Here is a 21,540-nt window from a genome sequence, read left to right as displayed (position 1 = left end):
GTCCGGTGCTTCCAGTTCCGGCACCACGTACCAGGCCTACAGTGCGTCTCAGCCGGCCAGAGTCTGCCGTCTGCCCAACGGCGCCTGAACTGTCCGTCTGCCAAGCGCCGCATGAACTGCCCGTCTGTATTGAGCCTTCAAAGCCGCCCGTCTGCCATGAGCCTGCAAAGCCGCCCGTCTGCTATGAGCCTACAGAGCCTTCCGCCAGACTGGAGCCGCTAGAGCCTTCCGCCAGACAGGAGCCGCTAGAGCCTTCCGCCAGACAGGAGCAGCCAAAGCCTTCCGCTAGACAGGATCAGTCTGAGCCATCCGTCTCCGCAGCGCCATCTGAGCCATCCGTCTCCGCAGCGCCATCTGAGCCATCCGTCTCCGCAGCGCCATCTGAGCCATCCGTCTCCGCAGCGCCATCTGAGCCATCCGTCTCCGCAGCGCCATCTGAGCCATCCGTCTCCCCAGCGCCATCTGAGCCATCCGTCTCCCCAGCGCCATCTGAGCCATCCGTCTCCCCAGCGCCATCTGAGCCATCCGTCTCCCCAGCGCCATCTGAGCCATCCGTCTCTCCAGCGCCATCTGAGCCATCCGTCTGCCCAGTGCCATTAGAGCCGCCCGTCTGTCCCGAGCCGTCAGAGCCGATCGTCAGTCAGGAGCCGCTAGAGCCATTCGTCAGTCAGGATCTGCCAGAGCCGCCAACCAGACAGGATCTGCCAGAGCCGCCAACCAGACAGGATCTGCCAGAGCCGCCAACCAGACAGGATCTGCCAGAGCCGCCAACCAGACAGGATCTGCCAGAGCCGCCAACCAGACAGGATCTGCCAGAGCCGCCAACCAGACAGGATCTGCCAGAACCGCCAGTGAGCCATGAGCGTCCAGAACCGCCAGCGAGCCATGAGCGTCCAGAGCCGTCAGCCAGCCATGAGCGTCCAGAGCCGTCAGCCAGCCATGAGCGTCCAGAGCCGTCAGCCAGCCATGAGCGTCCAGAGCCGTCAGCCAGCCATGAGCGTCCAGAGCCGTCAGCCAGCCATGAGCGTCCAGAGCCGTCAGCCAGCCATGAGCGTCCAGAGCCGTCAGCCAGCCATGAGCGTCCAGAGCCGTCAGCCAGCCATGAGCGTCCAGAGCCGTCAGCCAGCCATGAGCGTCCAGAGCCGTCAGCCAGCCATGAGCGTCCAGAGCCGTCAGCCAGCCATGAGCGTCCAGAGCCGTCAGCCAGCCATGAGCGTCCAGAGCCGTCAGCCAGCCATGACCGTCCAGAGCCTTCCGCCAGCCAGGATCCGCCAGAGCCTTCCGCCAGCCAGGATCCGCCAGAGCCAGCCGCCAGCCAGGATCCGCCAGAGCCAGCCGCCAGCCAGGATCCGCCAGAGCCAGCCGCCAGCCAGGACCCGCCAGAGTCCCTCAGCCAGGACCCGCCAGAGTCCCTCAGCCAGGACCCGCCAGAGTCCCTCAGCCAGGACCCGCCAGAGTCCCTCAGCCAGGACCTGCCAGAGTCCCTCAGCCAGGACCTGCCAGAGTCCCTCAGCCAGGACCTGCCAGAGTCCCTCAGCCAGGACCTGCCAGAGTCCCTCATCCCGGAGCTGCTGCCCCTTATTCCGGAGCTGCTGCCCCTTATCCCGGTGCTGCCCCTTCATTTAGGTGGGTTTAGTTGGAGGGTGGTCATTGGGAGGGGGATACAGAAGCGGGGAGTGACTATGGTGGTGTGGGGACAGCGTCCGGAGCCTGAGCCACCACCGTGGTCAGATGCCCACCCAGACCCTCCCCTAGACTTTGTGCTGGTGCGCCCGGAGTTCGCACCTTAAGGGGGGGGGTTATGTCACGTTCCTGACCTATTTCTGTTAGTTTGTTGTATGTGTTAGTTGGTCAGGACGTGAGTTTGGGTGGGCATTCTATGTTGTCTGTTTCTATGTTGGTTTAAGGGTTGCCTGGTATGGCTCTCAATTAGAGGCAGGTGTTTGGCGTTCCTCTAATTGAGAGTCATATTTAGGTAGGTTGTTTCACAGTGTTCGTTGTGGGTGGTTGTCTCCTGTTTCAGTGTTTGTCGCACCATACGGGACTGTTCGGTATGTTTGTACATCGTCATTTTTGTGTAGTCTATTTTTCCCTGTTCGTGCGTTCTTCGTGTTTTATTGTAAGTTCGTATGTCTAGGTTTGTCTACACATTCGTTTTGTTATTTTGTTAGTTTATGCAAGTCTAGTTCGTTTTCTGTCTTAGTTGTTTAGTCGTGTCTTCATTTAATAAAGAGAAGATGGCTTATTTTCCACATGCTGCGCCTTGGTTCAATCACTACTCCTCCTCTTCGGTTGAAGAGGAGGAGGACTACCGTAACAATAACGATGGGCGTGGTTTTGAGTGTTTTACTCTACACAGAGAAGAAAGTACACAATCACACTAAACTCTGGTTACTCTGATTAACACCAAAACTGGACATTTTTTACACCACTGAGTGTTGAGTTAATTTAACTTCTGAATCAACAGTAGGTCAAATTGGCCAATTTGCTGTATAGCATACAATACACTGCTGGTTCACTCATGTTCCCTTTGTTTCTCCTACTCTCTGCTCAATAAAATAACAGAAAACACTCATTTGAATCTCAGCAAAGATATCGAGGTCAGCAATGAATAATTTGACATATTATGTAAAATGATTAAGGGAATAGCAGATACATGCACACATATTCCCATATAGGTACGGTTTGAAACATTCTCACGTTCTCTTTTTAAACGTAGCAGTTTCAGATTTCTCCAACTCCTCGTGTTAAAGTGTCAACACTGAGGTAAACTCTAATGCTAAGGCACTATTTAAAAGAAATAAAAACAAAATCACAATAAAAAAGCTTATTCAGATTCAGAAGGATTCTACTGTATGTAGAATCCTTTTTGCCTTCCAAGGAATCCATCCTGCCTCCCCCCCAAAAAACGTTCTTAGGATGTTAAAGGTTCTAGGTAGAACCCTTTCCCTTACAAAGAACCCTCATCTTCCAAAAAGGATCTTTGAACTCTTGTTTTCCAACAATGGGTTCTTCAGATGAAAATGGTTGTTGGCAAAAACCCAATCCCTTGGCAAAGAACCCTTTTAGAACCCTTTTTATCTAAGTGTGGGCCGATTTTTTTCGGAGCGGATGGTCGGGTGACTGAAACATATTTATAATTGTACACTACAAATTGACCTCAAAGAGAATTTAATACCTTGATTACATTGAGACACAATCACGTCTTTTTATTTCCTAAATGAAACAAATTTGTAGCTGAATTCCTGGTAATTTTTGTATTTATTTATTTAAAAAAAAAACTTTTCTTTTTTTTTTACTTTGAAGGGCCCCAAAAAAATCACGGTTATAGCCAACCTCGGTCCTATGGGCTCTGGTCAAAATGTAGTGCACTGTATAGGGAATAGGTTGCCATTTGGGACGGATCCTAGGGCGAAGGGGAATGGGGCTGCGGTTGTCGATCACTGGCTCAGTCAAAAAAGACCACATCCCCTGTTCTGTCCCCGGAGTCTAACAAATCACTCAGGCAGATAGAAAGGGCAGGAAGGGCAAATGCTCAGCTTAAACAGACACTTACTGAAGATCAGCACACACAAGATGACAGTCTAACAGTGTGTGTGTGTGTGTGTGTGTGTTTGTTTGTTTGTTTGTTTGTGTGTGGGCAGTTGGAAGCGAGGGAGGGAGGGAGTGTGTGTGTGTGTGTTTGCGTACCTACCTGCGTGCCAGTGTGCGTGCCAGCGTGCGTGTGTATACTCTGTGTGTTTGTGTGTGTGTGCGCGCGCGCGCCGATCCATGCATGTGTGTGTTGCCACAGACCTCATTATACAGCATTAGACTCAGACCTCCTGCTGCTTACTTCTCACCCAGCTGTGAGGCAGATCTATAAAAGCAGAGGGACCCACAGACCTAGAAAGTGCTACTCATATGACCTGTGACCTCTGAACCACAGCAACAACACACATTTTTTCTCACAAACCTCTATGCATCCCAAATGATACCCTATTCCCTATACAGGTGTGCTATCTTAATTTGACCCGTTTTTTCACAGCAATAAAATAATCCTGCAGAGACAGGAAATGTTAACTGTTATCCTGATATTTTGTTGTAGGGGTGGATACATTATTCATTAGGGCAAATAAAGTCTTACATTTTTAAAGTGTCAATTATTAACTTTAGAAGCCTTTTTAAAAACTTGAATACCGGGGTCTGGTCAAAAGTAGTACACTATATGGAGAATAGAGTACCGTTTGGGACGTGATTCTGTTCCCTCAATACAGATGAAGTAACCATGAATGTCCACCACTAAACACACAGCGACCAGTTGACCAATAAGTATTCCACTGATAAGTCATTACATTCAGCTTACCTATAGTGCCTAGTAATGAGCTGGTACTGTACCCCTTAAAGGTAAAAGTGTACAGAGAGTGACCCCTCACCCCCTCCTTACACCCCCAGCTCTGTATGAGGGGTGTAAACTAAACACCTCTCTGTGCACCACTGAGAATACCAGTCCACTGTGGCCTTAAATCACTGATCTGGTAATTGGTAGGAAAACAGTGGTCCAGCTGTATATAACCTTTTATGTGTTGTCTCAGCTATTTATTATGGTGGTAAAGAGTCTGTGTGTGTGTGTGTGTGTGTGTCTGTGTGTGTCTGTGTCAGGGGTGATTTGGCAGAGTGCTTGAGGAGGGTTGATGGTGGATGATGCTAATTGTCCTCGTAGACCACACAAGCAGTGCTGGACAGTATAAACCTGGTTAGAGGCAGGCGAATGAAGAGGTCAGTCCATAATGGAATGAGAACCCAATGTCATAAAATAATCAAAATAATTGTAGGAATTGCGACGGTGTGAAATTCCCCATATCTCGCTTGCCGTAGTGTAAGCTTACTCCTCGGTTAAGCCGTGCGTCTGTCTCTCTAAGAATTTTTTTTCGAAAACTCTCAAATAGATTTAACAGCATTACTGTGTGTGTGTGTTGGGGAGGGGGGGGGGGTCCCCGATCTGATTAATTATATTCTATGCCAGCCACGCACATTGTAATGCAGATAATGTTATACAGAATTATACAGTATTGAGTATACAAAATCCCAGGACAGTCACTGTTATAGCAGTATCGTACCACTGGGTCTGGGTGGGCTAGAACCGAGGCCAGGTTCTAACTGGCGGAGGTCCAGCCTCATTAGCTCAAGCCACTCTTTTGAAGCTCTGTTCAGTGGAGGAGAGAGGAGCTTGACCTTTCAGCTGGAAGTGGCCTGGCTACAGCACCGCGGCACGACTTGGGATTGAACAAGAACAGAGAAGCGAGGATCTATAACTGGCCCGCGTTGCCAATGGTCTTTGTTCTCCTGTGTTAGCAGACGGGGAGGGAATATCGCTGGGGGCGTATTGATGAGCGAGGAGCGAGCTCACCAGGGCTACAGACACGTATGCGGTCAAATGCGTGCATTTGCGCGAATGCACGCCCGCCCGCGTATACCCACGCACGCACACACACACACACACACATGTACAGTGCCAGTCAACATTTTGGACACACTTACTCATTCAATGGGTTTTTCATTATTTTTGACTATTTTCTACATTGGAATCATGTAGTTAACAACCTTCTTAATGTATTTGAGCCAATCAGTTGTGTCGTGACAAGGTCGGGGTGGTACAGAGAAGACAGCCCTATTTGGTAAAATACCAAGTCCATATAATGGTAAGAACAGTTCAAATAAGCAAAGAGAAATGACAGTCCGTCATTTTGAGTCCAAATTTGAGATTTTTTTGGTGTCTTTGTGAGACGCAGAATAGGTGAACGGATGATCTCCGCATGTGTGGTTCCCACCGTGAATCATGGAGGAGGAGGAGTGATGGTGTGTGGGTGCTTTGCTGGTTACACAGTTTTTCAAGAATAAAATGACTCAAAACACACCTCCAGGCTGTGTAAGGGCTATTTGACCAAGAAGGAGAGCGATGGAGTGCTACATTAGATGACCTGGCCTCCACAATCACCTGACCTCAAACCAATTGAGATGGTTTGGGATGAGTTGGACCACAGAGTGAAGGAAAAGCACTCAACAAGTGCTCAGCATATGTGGGAACTGCTTCAAGACTGTTGGAAAAGCATTCCAGGTCAAGCTGGTTGAGAGAATGCCAAGAGTGTGCAAAGCTGTCATCAATGCAAAGGGTGGCTACTTTGAAGAATCTCAAATATAAAATATATTTTGATTTGTTTAACACTTTTTTGGTTGCGACATTATTCCATATGTGTTATTTCACAGTGTTTATGTCTTCACTCTTATTCTACAATGTAGAAAATAGTAAAAATAAAGAAAAACCCTTGAATGAGTAGGTGTGTCCAAACCTTTGACTGGTACTGTACGTGCACACAAACACACAGGCAAATGCGCATTCACACACACACAAACGCACACACGCTGGCACAAAACATCGGCCACTGTGTTTCTCCACTGTGGTGTGAAGGCTCCCTTTGTTTGGCTGCCCTTATTCCAGTGATAGTGCTGGGTCGGTGTCTGTGTGTCTTGTCTGACTGATTGTCTTACCCTGAATAAGTCAACCACTGCCCTGTTCAACCACACTGGCACACTAAATGTGAACCAGCTACTCTGGGGGGGGGTCAGACGTCCAGACCTGCCAGCGATTCTTGCATGACTCTGTGTGTGTTTAGACATGTGTCTTCCCACTGGGCACACACTGGTTGAATCAACGTTGTTTCGACGTCATTTCAATCAAATTACGTTGAAACATTGATTTGACATTTGTGCCCAGTGAGTTGTATGTATTCCGTAACGAAAGGATCGTCTCTCAGATACAGAAGCTGACGTTTAGTCAGACAGACAGACAGACAGACAGACAGACAGACAGACAGACAGACAGACAGACAGACAGACAGACAGACAGACAGACACACAGACACACAGACACACAGACACACAGACACACAGACAGTTACTATGCCAGGCTGTGTGGGGAAACACAAACACTGGTTGATCAGTGCACCAGGGCCCGTATTCACAAAGCACCTCAGAGTAAGACTGCTGATCTAGGACCTGTCCATGTGATCCTGGTCATTATGATCCAACAGTTCAAACTGATCCTAGATCGGCACTTTAGGAATGCTAGCTTTCTCTGCTATGTCCCTCATCCCAGCAACAGTGGTATGTGACTGTGAGACAGCATCTGATGTTATCTGTATGCGGAGAGACATGATAGGAAGCCGGATCACTTTGAGGGCTACGTGTGATGTGGTGCTGGTCGCTATTAGTACTGTTTTCCTGTTTCCAACCTCTCACACCTTTGGTGTATGGGGGACAGGTGTGAGTGTGTATGTGTGTGTGTGTCTCTGTGTCTGGGTGTGACTATGTACAGTATGTGCGCGTGCTTGCGTGTGTTTGTGTGTCTGCGTGCGTTCATGCGTTCGTGCGTCCGTGACTCGAGGTACCCTGCTATCTAGAAGTCCCATTGACTGTGAGCGTTCAGGGTCAAAGTACTTGATGCAATCAGCTTCGTAGAATGAGCCTTTCATTTTCCCCCATTAAGCACTAATTGACAGGCTGTTGACAGAGAGAGGGAGAGAGGGAGAACAAAAAAGAGAGCGAGATAGGGAGAGAGGGAGAACAAAAAAAAGAGACGGAGAGAGGGAGAGAGGGAAAGGGAGAGCGGGAGAGCGGGAGAGGGAGAGAGAGAGCACGAAAAAGAGTGAGAGACAGAGGAAAAGGGAGAGAGGGAGCGAGCACGAAAAAAGAGTGAGAGACAGAGGAAAAGGGAGAGCGGGAGAGGGAGAGAGGGAGCGAGCACGAAAAAAGAGTGCGAGAGACAGAGAGAGGGAGAGAGAGGGAGAGACAGAGGGGGAGAGAGAGCATGAAAAAAAGAGTGGGTGACAGGGGGAGAGGGAGGGAGCGATAGAGAGACAGAGAGAGGGAGAGAGAGAGGGAGGGAGCGATAGAGAGACAGAGAGAGGGAGAGAGAGGGAGACAGAGAGAGGGAGAGAGAGGGAGAGACATAGGGGGAGAGGGAGGGAGCGATAGAGAGACAGAGAGAGGGAGAGAGAGGGAGAGACAGAGGGGGAGAGGGAGGGAGCGATAGAGAGACAGAGAGAGGGAGAGACAGAGGGGGAGAGGGAGGGAGCGATAGAGAGACAGAGAGAGGGAGAGAGAGGGAGAGACAGAGAGGGAGAGGGAGGGAGCGATAGAGAGACAGAGAGAGGGAGAGAGAGGGAGAGACAGAGGGGGAGAGGGAGGGAGAGACAGAGGGGGAGAGGGAGGGAGCGATAGAGAGACAGAGAGAGGGAGAGACAGAGAGGGAGAGGGAGGGAGAGACAGAGGGGGAGAGGGAGGGAGCGATAGAGAGACAGAGAGAGGGAGAGAGAGGGAGAGACAGAGGGGGAGAGGGAGGGAGCGATAGAGAGACAGAGAGAGGGAGAGACAGAGAGAGAGAAAGAGAAAGAAAAGCCCAGGCCAGCAGTGTGTGTTAATCAGTGGGTCGACTAATAGCAATCTGTATTTTAAGGGCCAATCTAATTAGACCTTTAACGAGGGGCTATGATTACTCTATTAGCCTCTTAATGCCTCATTCAGACCCACTCAGGCCACACACACACAGCCAACCACACACTTTATTGACAAGAGAGAAATGTCTCTCTTTCAGGTGGAAGGACTGGTGTACTCATAGTCCAGATAATTCAGATAAGAAAACTAGAGCAGTCCACCAAGATTTATAGCCGGATGATAGTGTCATCATGACAGCGGGATCCAACGGTCACTGTAGGGCCTATGCTCAGCCGCTAAATGTAAATGTTATCTCCCACTTGATTACCAGTGTTCAGCTGACCTAACCGTCACTTAGCCTGTGACAGCTGTTACCTCTCAGACGAATAAACTTTGATTGGATTTGATTTTGATTTGTGAACCGGCTTATATCATCACGTCACTAACGCTTCACTTAAAACCTGCAGGCATAAAGCTTTATAATGCAGGTATAACGCTTGTTATAAGTATGTGTGAGCCTTCATAATGTGTTAGAGTAACATCAAAGCCAGAGGCATCCATATGACACAATGGGAAACTGAAGCGGAGGGGCACTGTTCCTCTACAGGTGTTGGACAGAGAAAGCTTACCCCATAAATATTGTGTTTGTAGTTCTGAGGTTTAGATATAGTCCTATCTATATAATGACCAGCCCTAAGGGCAACCTTATCTTCACCGCAACTCACACTCTCTCCTTTCCCTTTTTTCCCAGATTTGTAGATCAGTATCAAAGATCATTGAGCCATGCATTTCAAAGAGGCGGGATTGATTACAGTCTGAAAAGACTAGAGGCAGAGTTTGCCTTCGGGGTGAACACGGTCTAAGAGGAGAACCTGGTAGTTGAGACATGGCTGTCGAGTCCACTCTCTTTCTTATTTGCGGATAGAAAGAGATGATTGGCCGAGGACATGCACGGCCATGGCCACAGCTGTCGGAACTATAGTGACCTGTAATGGAGAAGAGAGAGGAGAGGAGAGGAGAGGAGAGGAGAGGAGAGGAGAGGAGAGAGAGAGAGAGAGAGAGAGAGAGAGAGAGAGAGAGAGAGAGAGAGAGAGAGAGAGAGAGAGAGAGAGAGACAGACAGACAGACAGACAGACAGACAGACAGACAGACAGACAGACAGACAGACAGACAGACAGACAGACAGACAGACAGACAGACAGACAGACAGACAGACAGAGACACAGAGAGACACAGAGAGACAGAAAGAGACACAGAGAGAAAAAGAGAGGTTTGCAATATCGGTTGGAGGTCTTTGTTCTGATTGACCTGTGGTCAAAGGGCCTTGTCATTGATCGGTGGGTCATCAGAGAAGGGCTATGGGGCTGAGGTGGTTCACAATGAGTCAATTTGAGGTTGAATTCCACTAGGAGCACAGCTGCTCAACTCAATATTTGTCTCCTTTTCAGCACCAAGTGGGAGATTTACTCTGATATACTGTTTTTCTTTGTCATTCATAAATATTTTCCTAAGCCTAAAAAATATACAAGACCAGAGTGAATCTCCCAATAGGTGTTGAAAAGGAGACGAATATACCTATGAGTGTGTTTACATTGCTTTCTTTCATTAATCCATAATATTCTGAACTGTTCTCTCCATATATTCTACTGAGTCTGTCGAAAATTATAATTAAAGGTACACCAAATTTAAAGGGTTGGCTTTAGATAAATGCAGTGAAAACCCTGTTGACAAAGGGAACTGATCGTGGCCTACAGGAAACGGAAGGCCGTGCACACCCCCATTCACATCGACGGGGCTGTAGTGGAGCGGGTCTAGAGCTTCAAGTTTTTTCGGTGGCACGACAACGCCTCATCACCCTCAGGAGGCTGAAAAGAGTTAGCAGGGGCCCTCAGATCCTCAAAAAGGTTCTACAGCTGCACTGTTGAGGTCTTCTTGACTGGCTGCATCCCCGTTTGTTATGGCAACGGCCTGGTATCCGACCGTAGCGCTACAGAGGGTAGCAGGTTGTAGAGCAAACAGGTTATAGAGCAAAAAACGTAATTATCACAACACATAGGTTGTAATATGCCTTTTTCTCTGGCTTGGCTTCCCTAAACACGCTACTGGAATAAGATAAGTCTAAAAAAAAGTATACTTTTTAAAATTGTATTTCTTGATTTTTTATTTTACCTTTATTTAACTAGGCAAGACAGTTAAGAACACATTCTTATTTAGAATGACGGCCTACACCGGCCAAACCCGGACGATAGCAACTACTGAGAGATGCGTAGGAAAGACGTGCGTAGGAAAGGCATACGGTACATTTCGTAAATCGGAATCGGGATCCATTTGAATGCAATTTTGTGTGCCCAATAATTTAAATTGAACCTAACTTCAACGTCTGGAAAATACGTATTTTAGATGTCTTTTCAACCTCATTTTGCTTACTGGGATTATTCTAGTTTTGTGGGGCAGCAATATTTTTGACTGACCAGAACCAGGCCTGGACACAGGAGTAGAAAAGGCCCAGTGCACCAAAAAATAAATAATATATATATATGTACATATAGGCCATATATACAGTACCAGTCAAAAGTTTGGACACACCTACCCATTCAAGGGTTTTTCTTTATTTGTACTATTTTCTACATTGTAGAATAATATCGAAGACATCAAAAGTCTGAAATAGCACATATGGAATCATGTAGTAACCAAAAAAGTGTTAAACAAATCAAAATATATTTTATATTTGAGATTCTTCAAAGTAGCCACCCTTTGCCTTGATGACAGCTTTGCACACTCTTGGCATTCTCTCAACCAGCTTCACCTGGAATGCTTTTCTAGTCTTGAAGGAGTTCCCACATATGCTGAGCACTTGTTCACTGCTTTTCCTTCACTCTGCGATCCAACTCATCCCAAACCATCTCAATTGGGGTGAGGTCAGGTGATTGTGGAGGCCAGGTCATTTGATGCAGCACTCCATCACTCTCCTTCTTGGTCAAATAGCCTTTACACAGCCTGGAGGTGTGTTGGGTCATTGTCTTGTTGAAAAACAAATGATAGTCCCACTAAGCACAAACCAGATGGGATGGCGTATCACTGTAGAATGCTGTGGAAGCCATGCTGGTTAAGTGTGCCTTGATTTTTTTTTTTATCACCAGCAATGCACCATCACACCTCCTCCTCCATACTTCACAGTGGGAACCACACATGTGAAGATCATCACCTACTCTGCATTGGCTGGAACCAAAAATCGCAGATTTGGACTCATACTGTCAATTGCTTGTGTTTCTTGGCCCAAGCAAGTCTCTTAATCTTATTGGTGTCCTTTAGCAGTGGTTTCTTTGCAGCAATTCGACCATGAAGGCCTTATTCACGCAGTGTCCTCCTCTGAACAGTTGATGTTGAGATGTGTCTGTTATTTGAACTCTGTGACGCATTTATTTGGGCTGCAATCTGAGATGCAGTTAACTCTAATGAACTTATCCTCTGCAGCAGAGGTAACTCTGGGTCTTCCTTTCCTGTGGCGGTCCTCATGAGAGCCAGTTTCATCATAGTCCTTGATGGTTTTTGAGACTGCACTTGAAGAAACTTTAAAAGTTCTTGAAATTTTCAGAATTGTCTGACCTTCATGTCTTAAAGTGATGATGGACTGTCATTTCTTTTGCTTATTTGAGCTGTTCTTGCCATTATATGGACTTGGTCTTTTACCAAATAGGGCTATCTCCTGTGTATCACCCCACCCCTACCACTTAGTGTGTTGTGAATTCTGTAGTTAATGTATTGTAATGTTTTGGCAGGTCAGATACCTTGTCACAACACAACTGATTGGCTCAAATGCAAAGTCACTTTTAACAAGGCACACCTGTTAATTGAAATGCATTCCAGGTGACTACCTCATGAAGCTGGTTGAGAGAATGCCAAGAGTGTGCAAAGCTGTCATCAAGGCAAAGGGTGGCTACTTTGAAGAATCTCAAATATAAAATATATTTTGATTTGTCCCGTCAACAGGACAGTTGTAAATCATGCAGCACGTTATGTCAAGATCGCAGATTTTAGAGAAACAACAAATGTCGGTACATACAGTATAAGTGTCTTATATCGGCTGAAAGCTTAAATTCCTGTTAATATAACTGCACTGTCCAATTTACAGTAGCTATTACCGCGAAGAAATGCCATGCTATTGTTTGAGGAGAGCTCCTAACAACAAAACACTTTTTTCAATGCGATAGGTTTGATAAATTCACCTCTGAAGGTGAAATGTGTACTTACATTCTGAAATCTTGCTCTGATTTATCATCCAAATGGTCTCAGAGATAACATGAAGTGTCGTTTTGTTAGATAAAATCATTTTTCATATCCTAAAAAGGTCCATATAGCATATATTCATTAGGGGGGTAGTATATCCTATAGGTCACTATATTTGGTCGCCTTCATGGCACGCCGATGACGTGGGTGGCCATCACTTGAACGACTGTATCTTTGTAAAATAAGCACCAATCGGGATCAAACAAAGCTAGCTAGATAGCCAATGAGCTGGGCTTTACGAGGAGTATCCTATATGTCGTAAAATGTAACAACTAACCTTCTACGACTGCATGCCTTTTTATTTTGGACAAAAATTCTAAGGATATTCATAGTTATGAAGTTATGAAAACTGGTTGTTTTGCACATGTGGAATTTATAATATGGCTACTAATACTTGGAAAGCTAAATCAAAGTCCAAGTATACAAATTTGATGATATTCTTGCAGAAAAAATGGAATATGAATGCGAATGTCTCCTTCACGATTTGTCCAAATGTACCTGGGGACTTCACACTAAAAGGTTCAGTCATACTTCAAGTTATCCATCTGAAACTTTGCACATACACTGCTGCCATCTCGTGGACACTATCGGAATTACAACCAGTGTGATGGCTATAAGTGTGACCTTTCTCTTGCATTTCAAAGATGGTGGTAAAAAAAACACTGGTTGTTTTTTTTCTTTGTATTTTCTTCTACCAGATCTATTGTGTTATATTCTCCCAAATTCAATTCACATTTCCACAAACTTCAAAATGTTTCCTTTCAAATGGTACCAAGAATATTGGAAAGATTGGAAGATTGGAAAGCTGCCGCGGTCATCCCCCTCTTCAAAGGGGGTGACACTCTAGACCCAAACTGTTACAGACCTATATCCATCCTGCCCTGCCTTTCTAAAGTCTTCAAAAGCCATGTTAACAAACAGATCACTGACCATTTCGAATCCCACCGTACCTTCTCCGCTGTGCAATCTGGTTTCCGAGCTGGTCACGGGTGCACCTCAGCCACGCTCAAGGTACTAAACGATATCATAACCGCCATCGATAAAAGACAGTACTGTGCAGCCTTCTTCATCGACCTGGCCAAGGCTTCAGTGTCAGTTCAGTGTGTCAAATCGGAGGGCCCGTTGTCCTTACCTCTGGCAGTCTCTATGGGGGTACCACAGGGTTCAATTCTCTGGCCGACTCTTTTCTCTGTATATATCAATGATGTCGCTCTTGCTGCGGGTGATTCCTTGATCTACCTCTATGCAGACGACACCATTCTGTATACATCTGGCCCTTCTTTGGACACTGTGTTAACAAACCTCCAAACGAGCTTCAATGCCATACTCCTTCCGTGGCCTCCAACTGCTCTTAAACGCTAGTAAAACTAAATGCATGCTCTTCAACCGATTGCTGCCCGCCGACCAGCATCACTACTCTGGATGGTTCTGACTTAGAATATGTGGACAACTACAAATTCCTAGGTGTCTGGCTGGACTGTAAACTCTCCTTCCAGACTCATATTAAGCATCTCCAATCCAAAATGAAATCTAGAATCGGCTTCCTATTTTGCAATAAAGCCTCCTTCACTCACGCTGTCAAACATACCCTCGTAAAACTGACTATCCTACCGATCCTCGACTTGTCATTTACAAAATAGCCTCCAACACTCTACTCAGCAAATTGGATGCAGTCTATCACAGTGCCATCCGTTTTGTCACCAAAGCCCTTTATACCACCCACCATTGCGACCTGTATGCTCTCGTCGGCTGGCCCTCAATACATATTTGTTGCCAGACCCACTGGCTCCAGGTCATCTATAAGTCTTTGCTAGGTAAAGCTCCACCTTATCTCATCTCGCTGGTCACCATAACAACACCCACCCGTAGCACGCGCTCCAGCAGGTATATCTCACTGGTCATCCCCAAAGCCAACATCTCCTTTGGCCTCCCCTCCTTCCAGTTATCTGCTGCCAATGACTGGAACGAATTGCAAAAATCTCGGAAGTTGGACTTATATCTCCCTCACTAACTTCAAGCATCAGCTATCTGAGCAGCTTACCGATCGCTGCAACTGTACACAGCCCATCTGTAAATAGCCCATCCAACTACCTACCTCATCCTCATATTGTTTTTATTTACTTGTTTTGCTCTTTTGCACACCAGTATTTCTACTTGCACATCATCATCTGCACATCTATCACTCCAGTGTTAATTTGCTAAATTGTAATTACTTTGCTACTATTGGCCTATTTATTGCCTTACCTCCTTACAACATTTGCACACACTGTATATAGATATTTATATTGTGTTAATGACTGTACGTTTGTCTATCCCATGTGTTGTTTTTGATGCACTGCTTTATCTTGGCCAGGTCGCAGTTGTAAATGAGAACTTGTTCTCAACTGGCCTACCTGGTTAAATAAAGGTGAAATAATAAAAAATGAAAAAAATATGCATATCCTTGCTTCAGGGCCTGTTCAGGGCAGTTAGTTTTGGGTATGTCATTTTGGCAAAAATTGAAAAAGGGGGTTATCCCTAAGAAGTTAACACTTTTTGGGTTATTTCATAGTTTTGATGTCTTCACGATTATTCTGCATTGTAGAAAATAGTAAAAATGAAGAAAAACCCTGGAATGAGTAGGTGCATCCAATCTTTTGACTGGTATTTTTGTAATGATATATTTTTTAAATTCAGATTTTTCAGAGGGTGCAGCACCCTCAGAACCCCACCTTCCCGCGGCCATGCTCCACCAATTATACATTTGTCAACTCAATGCAATCCATTTAAAATGTAACATAAATGCACTGTAATTCAAGCTTTAAAACGCCTTTTTTCCCCTCCCTGCCTCATGACAAATTGTGTAGAATAGCAGGATTTCTGCATTAAAGCTGCATCGACACAAACTCTCTTCCCCGTGACAAAATGTGTAGAATTGCAGGAAATTAGCTTGAAAACTACAAAATGTTCCTTCGCAGGTCTCAAGACTTTGTTCGTTCGGGCCATGCGTTTCAAAGTCAAAGTCAAACTTATTGTATCCTATTTATATCTCACTCAAGTTGTGTTCTGATTATGAGCGGGTCCCTGATGAATTTCCTATTACAAAAGGGTTCCCCGGCCCCTGTCCTACTGGGAATTACAGTGCTGTCCTCCATGTGTACTTCTAATGTACAATGTAGACATAAGACCCCTCAACAATGAGTTAATACAGCCTTTATTAGTCAATGACTAGTCATTACAGTCCTAATGAGACATTGATTAAATGCAATGAGGGAGTGGCGGTGAGGATGGTGGTGGTGGTGCAGTATCTTTAAGACATTATACACAATGGATTGGGTGGTGTGAGGTGGAACTGGGATCCTCTGGTCAAAAGTAGTGCACTATGTAGAGAATAATGTGCCATTTGGGAATCAGAGGATGTGTGTATTACGGTAATTGACCAGTAAAAACAGTTAGGCAAGGGTATTTCTCAACATCACATTTGCTTTTATTTTTTATTGTATACCCGGGAAATTCTGGGACAAATAAAAATTCTGGGGAAAAAACGACCAATCTTTTGAAAACCACGGAAATGGGAAATGGCTCTCCTCAGCATATGTGTTAGCAGCTACAGTACATGGCCTATTATGTCACTCGTTAAATAGCCTACCTCTCAATAGGCCATTATTTCCCCAATAAAAACAAACGGCAGCCCATTTCCTTCCGCCACTTACTTCAGAGAGCTTGACGGCGTCCCAAATGGCACCCTATTCCCTATATGGTGTACTACTTTTGACCACGACCCATAGGGACCCATAGGCACTACATAGGGAATGGGGTGCCATTTGGGACGTAGGTAGGAAGTGTGTTACAGGTAGGAAGAAAAGCGCTGAGTAATATCCTTTCATATTTTTTGATGTGATGTTTTAAATGGGAAGCAGGTTGTCGTGGGAGACAGGAAGGGGCGGGGCACAGGTGTGGTGGGAGCCAATTACTTTTACGACTCAGGTCTCCTCTGAACGCTTGCCAACTACAGCCCCCACAAGCCTCAGCAATCTACCCACTGATTTCACATAATAGAGCCTGTGCTTATTATGACGTTAAAGTGGAAAGGGAAACTAATTGTTTTTGGTCTGATGATGGTAGTTAGGGCGAGGTGTCAATATTTTATCATACCAGATAGGCATACAGCCTTGATTTCCAGCCTTCCTTTCAGGAGCTGTGTGATGAACGAGGACGGCACCTTGAGACTGGCATACAGCAAGGCACACAAATAATCCTCATTTCTTTTCTGGAGGCTTGCCTGTACCATAACCCAGCCATTCAAAACAATCCAATCTTGACCATTGCCCATGTCTATCAATCATAGTTATACCACATCTTCAGATTTTGTCACTGCGGGTTATTCTTTACAACATGTCCATATAGCCTTGTTCATGCCCTGGGTGACATCAAGCCCTGATGACATGTGGCATTCTGTAAAGGTCACGTCAGCCATCTCAGCTACGTGTGTCTCTACAGTAGTGGCACCCGTCATATGGGCGCTGGCATCAGCGATTACCACAGCCCACAGGGTGACTATGGTCTTTTTAGGGATGTGTGTGTGTGTGTGTGTGTGTGTGTGCGTGCATGTGTGTGCGTGTGCGCGTGCGTGCGTGCGTGTGTGTGTGTGGTTGTCTGATCTCTCTGTATTGGTGGTGTGGCTATACGGGATAGAATTGATGTCCCATACATACAGCAGGCCTATGACTTTAAGCACTTCCTGTGTTTCCAGGATCCTATAACCTATCAATATCAACAGTTCTGTCGGTCATCAAATATAATTTCCCTCAAATAGAGCATTAGTGTATTGAAATACATTGTACATCACGAACCATATGAGGGTTCCTATTTTATGTAATTTAATTGTGAGGGGATTAGACAAAAACTCAACACAGTATTTCTACAGAACATTCGTCTCACAGGTGTCTCCTGTGAAAGGCCTTGGAAGATAAGATATAGATTGCATTTATTTTGTGCTGACATGCAGTCATACTGCTCCGTCGTCCATATGATTTCCTCCTGATAACAACAAACCATAACAGAAAGACTCTTTCCTGAATCTTGATTGATTTTGAGATTTGAAAATGGGATTTCTACTATAGATACAAAAAATGTTACCATAGGAGTTGGGAGAGCATGAAACTCGCAACGCTAGGATAGTGGTTTCGATTCCCGGTACCATCCGTAAGTAAAAAAATGCACGCATGTCTATAAATCGGTTTGGATTAAAGCGTCTACTAAATGGCATTAGATTATATTACAGGAGTGTTATGAAGTGACTTGTAAACTTCCTTCTGACATTCTCCGTTTTTTTGTTGTTGCAACAAACCATTTCCTCTGACAGGCCACAACATACGGCAAGTTAGCTGTACAGTACATCTACAACTGTATGGATATTATTGTAGAGTCAAAGGCTTCAGGATGTAACCTAGGAGGTAGCCTAACCATGATGCCACCATGCATGTGTTTGTCCTCAGAAACAGAGACAGTGTAGCCTAACCACTGGCCTAACCACCAGCCTCCTTAGTGAGGGATGGGACAACCGCTGAACAGAGAACAGAACAGATGAGAGTGCTACACAGCTTTGGTAGCCTGGGGGGAACAGCTTTCCAGACAGAGGGGGAATCCATCAGCTCCTGTTCAATGGGGAGATAGCTAGCTAGCCACATAGGCTAGTTTACTGCCTCCTTGTTATGTGTCTGAGACCCCCCCAGGCTCAGCGGTGTGTGCTGACACATTTTTCTGGGAGGGGGAAGGGGGAATGGGAGGGGGAATAGCCGCAGGAAGATGTTTGGGGGGTGGAGGTTCTGAGATTTTTTTCACCTATGATGGCGCAGAATTACATTTTTGCCAGCGCTACAGGTGACTATATCGGTCCAGTAATACAGGACAAGACAAAAAAATAAAAATAATAATAATATATTTATTTTATTCTGATTTTTTAGGGGGTGCAGCACCCCTACTTCCCGCGGCTATGGGAGGGAGAGAAGTAGGAAAGGAGGGGGAGGAAGCATGTGTACAGGGTGGTTGGGATGTCTCGAACGTGCACGCATGCAGGTACACACACACACGCGCCATAATTAAGTCTTGGTCATTAAAGTGCTTTTTAGGACAGATATAGCTTCAATCAGGGCTGGGAAACCATCCCTAACATGGAGGTTGCCTGGTGCAGACAAGAGTCGACAGGATATGGTGGAGGGAGGATGGGGAGGGAGAGTCTACAAAAACGGGGACAATAAACCACCTGAAAATCAAATCCCATTCCTCTTATCATGGCGCCATTCAGAGACGCTTATCTCACCAGGTAATGTGGTTATAAATTCAATTTCAGCCCCGAGATTTCATTGTTTACTAATGCCTGCATGTTCCGGGCCGGGGAGCGCTGAAAGCCCGGCAACGCTCGATGCGTGTCGGGAAAACTCATTTAGGCTTCCGCGAGGGATGCAAAAAAGGCGTGAGGAACACAGAATGACCTGTCACTTTCCCAAGGACACTGAGTGTTTTTTTTTGCTATTTGCGGCCATGTTTTATTCAGCAACCATTTTTTCCCTATTTGGGTGCTCATTAGGCACTCGTAGCTCAGCTGATGTCAGAGGGGACGCCAACCTGCTCCCAGCATGCCACATGTCATGTATTTTGTCCTTATGAGTGTCGCTGATGTGTTGTGTAATAGGTTCCTGAGGGAAGCAGATAGGTGACTATACATGCTGCAGGCCCCTAATAGGCTCTCAGGTTTAAAAAATATGTGTGGCTCACTTGGTAGAGCATGGCACTTGCATTGCCAGGGTTGTGAGTTCGATTCCCACGGGGGACACGTATGAACATGTATTCCCGCACCACTGTAAGTTGCTCTGGATAAGAACATCTGCTAAATGATGTAAATGTGAAATGGCTGGCGTGATACCGTGACGGTGTTCTTAATGGTGATAAGTCGGCCTACTGTATGAGGCCTTTGTTTTTATTCATGTCCTTGCTATTGACCGTACTGTATATTCCCTCTGTAATGGCTATATTATGGCGTTCTCTAGTCTGGTTGTGTTGAGATATAGAGGGAAATACGATGCAGAGAGATGGCCATACCTTTCTGCATGTGATTAATGGCTTTCAGGAGTAAATCACCTCATTTACCTGGTAAAATGTTGATATAGTATAACTCCCTTCCCAGCTGGCTGCTTATGGCCATATACCATCAGTGAAACCCAATGGGCCGGGTGGGCCGGGCTAATGTTCCCATTGACAGCCTATGATGTAGGCTCACTGACAGGGTGGTGGTGAGTGTGTGGGGGGCGGTGTGTGTGTGTACTTGTGTTCATGTGTGTGTGTGTGTGTGTGTGTGTGTGTGTGTGTGTGTGTGTGTGTGTGTGTGTGTGTGTGTGTGTGTGTGTGTGTGTGTGTGTGTGTGTGTGTGTGTGTGTGTGTGTGTGTGTGTGTGTGTGTGTTTGCATTAGCATTCGAGCACGTGTGTGTGTTAAACCTGAATCCGATTTGACACCGAATATTCTAATGACGTACTCTTGCCTCCTCCCTCCACCTTTCCTCCCCTCTCTGTGTCAGTAGGTAAGGGGAACGTCCTGTATGACTCCCAGGCCCCAGTGTGTCCTGTGTGCCATGCTGTGTTACGACCAGGTGAGCTACAGGAGCACATGGAGCAGGAGATGGGCAGACTGACACAGTTACAAATCAGGTAGGCATATAGGCATCTCTCTCTCTCTCTCTCTCTCTCTCTGTCTCTCTCTCTCTCTCTGTCTCTCTCTCTCTCTCTCTCTCTCTCTCTCTCTCTCTCTCTCTCTCTCTCTCTCTCTCTCTCTCTCTCTCTCTCTCTCTCTCTCTCTGTCTCTCTCGCTCTCTCTTTCGTTTAGTGCTTCCAGATGTGGTTGTGATTATTAATATTTACAGATAGCTGGAGGGCCCCTCCATCATATTTCCTGTCTCCTTTGTCACTGGAGTGTAATGTTTACAAGGTGCCTCATTTTTCTCAGCATATTTCATAACGGCCCTCCTGCCCCAGGCGACACTTCCTACAGCTAGGCCAATATAATGCCTCTATAATGCCTGCTCTCAATGCCCATAATCAGCTAACATGCGCGCACACACACACACACACACACACACACACACACACACACACACACACACACACACACACACACACACACACACACACACACACACACACACACACACACACACACACACACTACCTGCTTAGGCCACAAGAATGATTTGTCCAATAAAGACATTACTTGCCAAATCTGCTTAACAACCGTGCTGAGGACAATAATGGCTTCAAATTAAACATGGCCCTTGGGTACTAGGTGTGTGCGTGTGTTGTGTGTTGTGTGCGCATGTATGTGAACCTTGGACATTAGATAGGCTATCGGTACCACTGGCATGGAAATTAGGCAACAATAAACAGTGTCAATGTTCAATATTGTAGCATTTGTTTCCTGTCTGGGCACCCTTTAAATGTTCTTTCTATCTTCCCTTTGACAGTATTAATTCAGTGCAGAGGGACAATCCATTAGGGGCTTCAAAGGTAAATACATGCACTTATGGTCACCCCTTGACTTTTTGCACATTTTGTTACATTACAGTCTTATTCTAAAATTGATTAAATCGTTTTTTCCCCCCACATATATCTACACATAATACCCCACAATGACAAAGGAAAAACAGGTTAAATTATTTATTTATTTTTTAAATCACATTTACAAAAGTATTCAGACCCTTTACTCAGTACTTTGTTGAAGTACCTTTGGCATCAATTACAGCCTCAAGTCC

The 21,540-nt window shown here is 45.8% G+C and overlaps 1 protein-coding gene across 1 annotated transcript in view; it reads left to right on the top strand.

The window, feature by feature from the left end:
• The window catches only part of LOC139540730 (E3 ubiquitin-protein ligase RNF220-like), a 51,984-nt gene that overhangs the window by 17,564 nt on the left and 12,880 nt on the right, over positions 1-21,540 (top strand). The window contains exons 3-4 of the mRNA XM_071344647.1: positions 20,317-20,443; positions 21,253-21,295. Of these exons, the coding sequence (XP_071200748.1) occupies positions 20,317-20,443; positions 21,253-21,295 (170 nt within the window). The remainder of the gene's footprint in view (positions 1-20,316; positions 20,444-21,252; positions 21,296-21,540) is intronic.

This window comes from Salvelinus alpinus, chromosome 16 (genome assembly GCF_045679555.1).
Source record: "Salvelinus alpinus chromosome 16, SLU_Salpinus.1, whole genome shotgun sequence".
NCBI classification, from domain to species: Eukaryota; Metazoa; Chordata; class Actinopteri; order Salmoniformes; family Salmonidae; genus Salvelinus; species Salvelinus alpinus.
The sequence above is the reverse complement of the archived record's forward strand: the minus strand, read 5'-3'. Positions and strand labels throughout refer to the sequence as shown.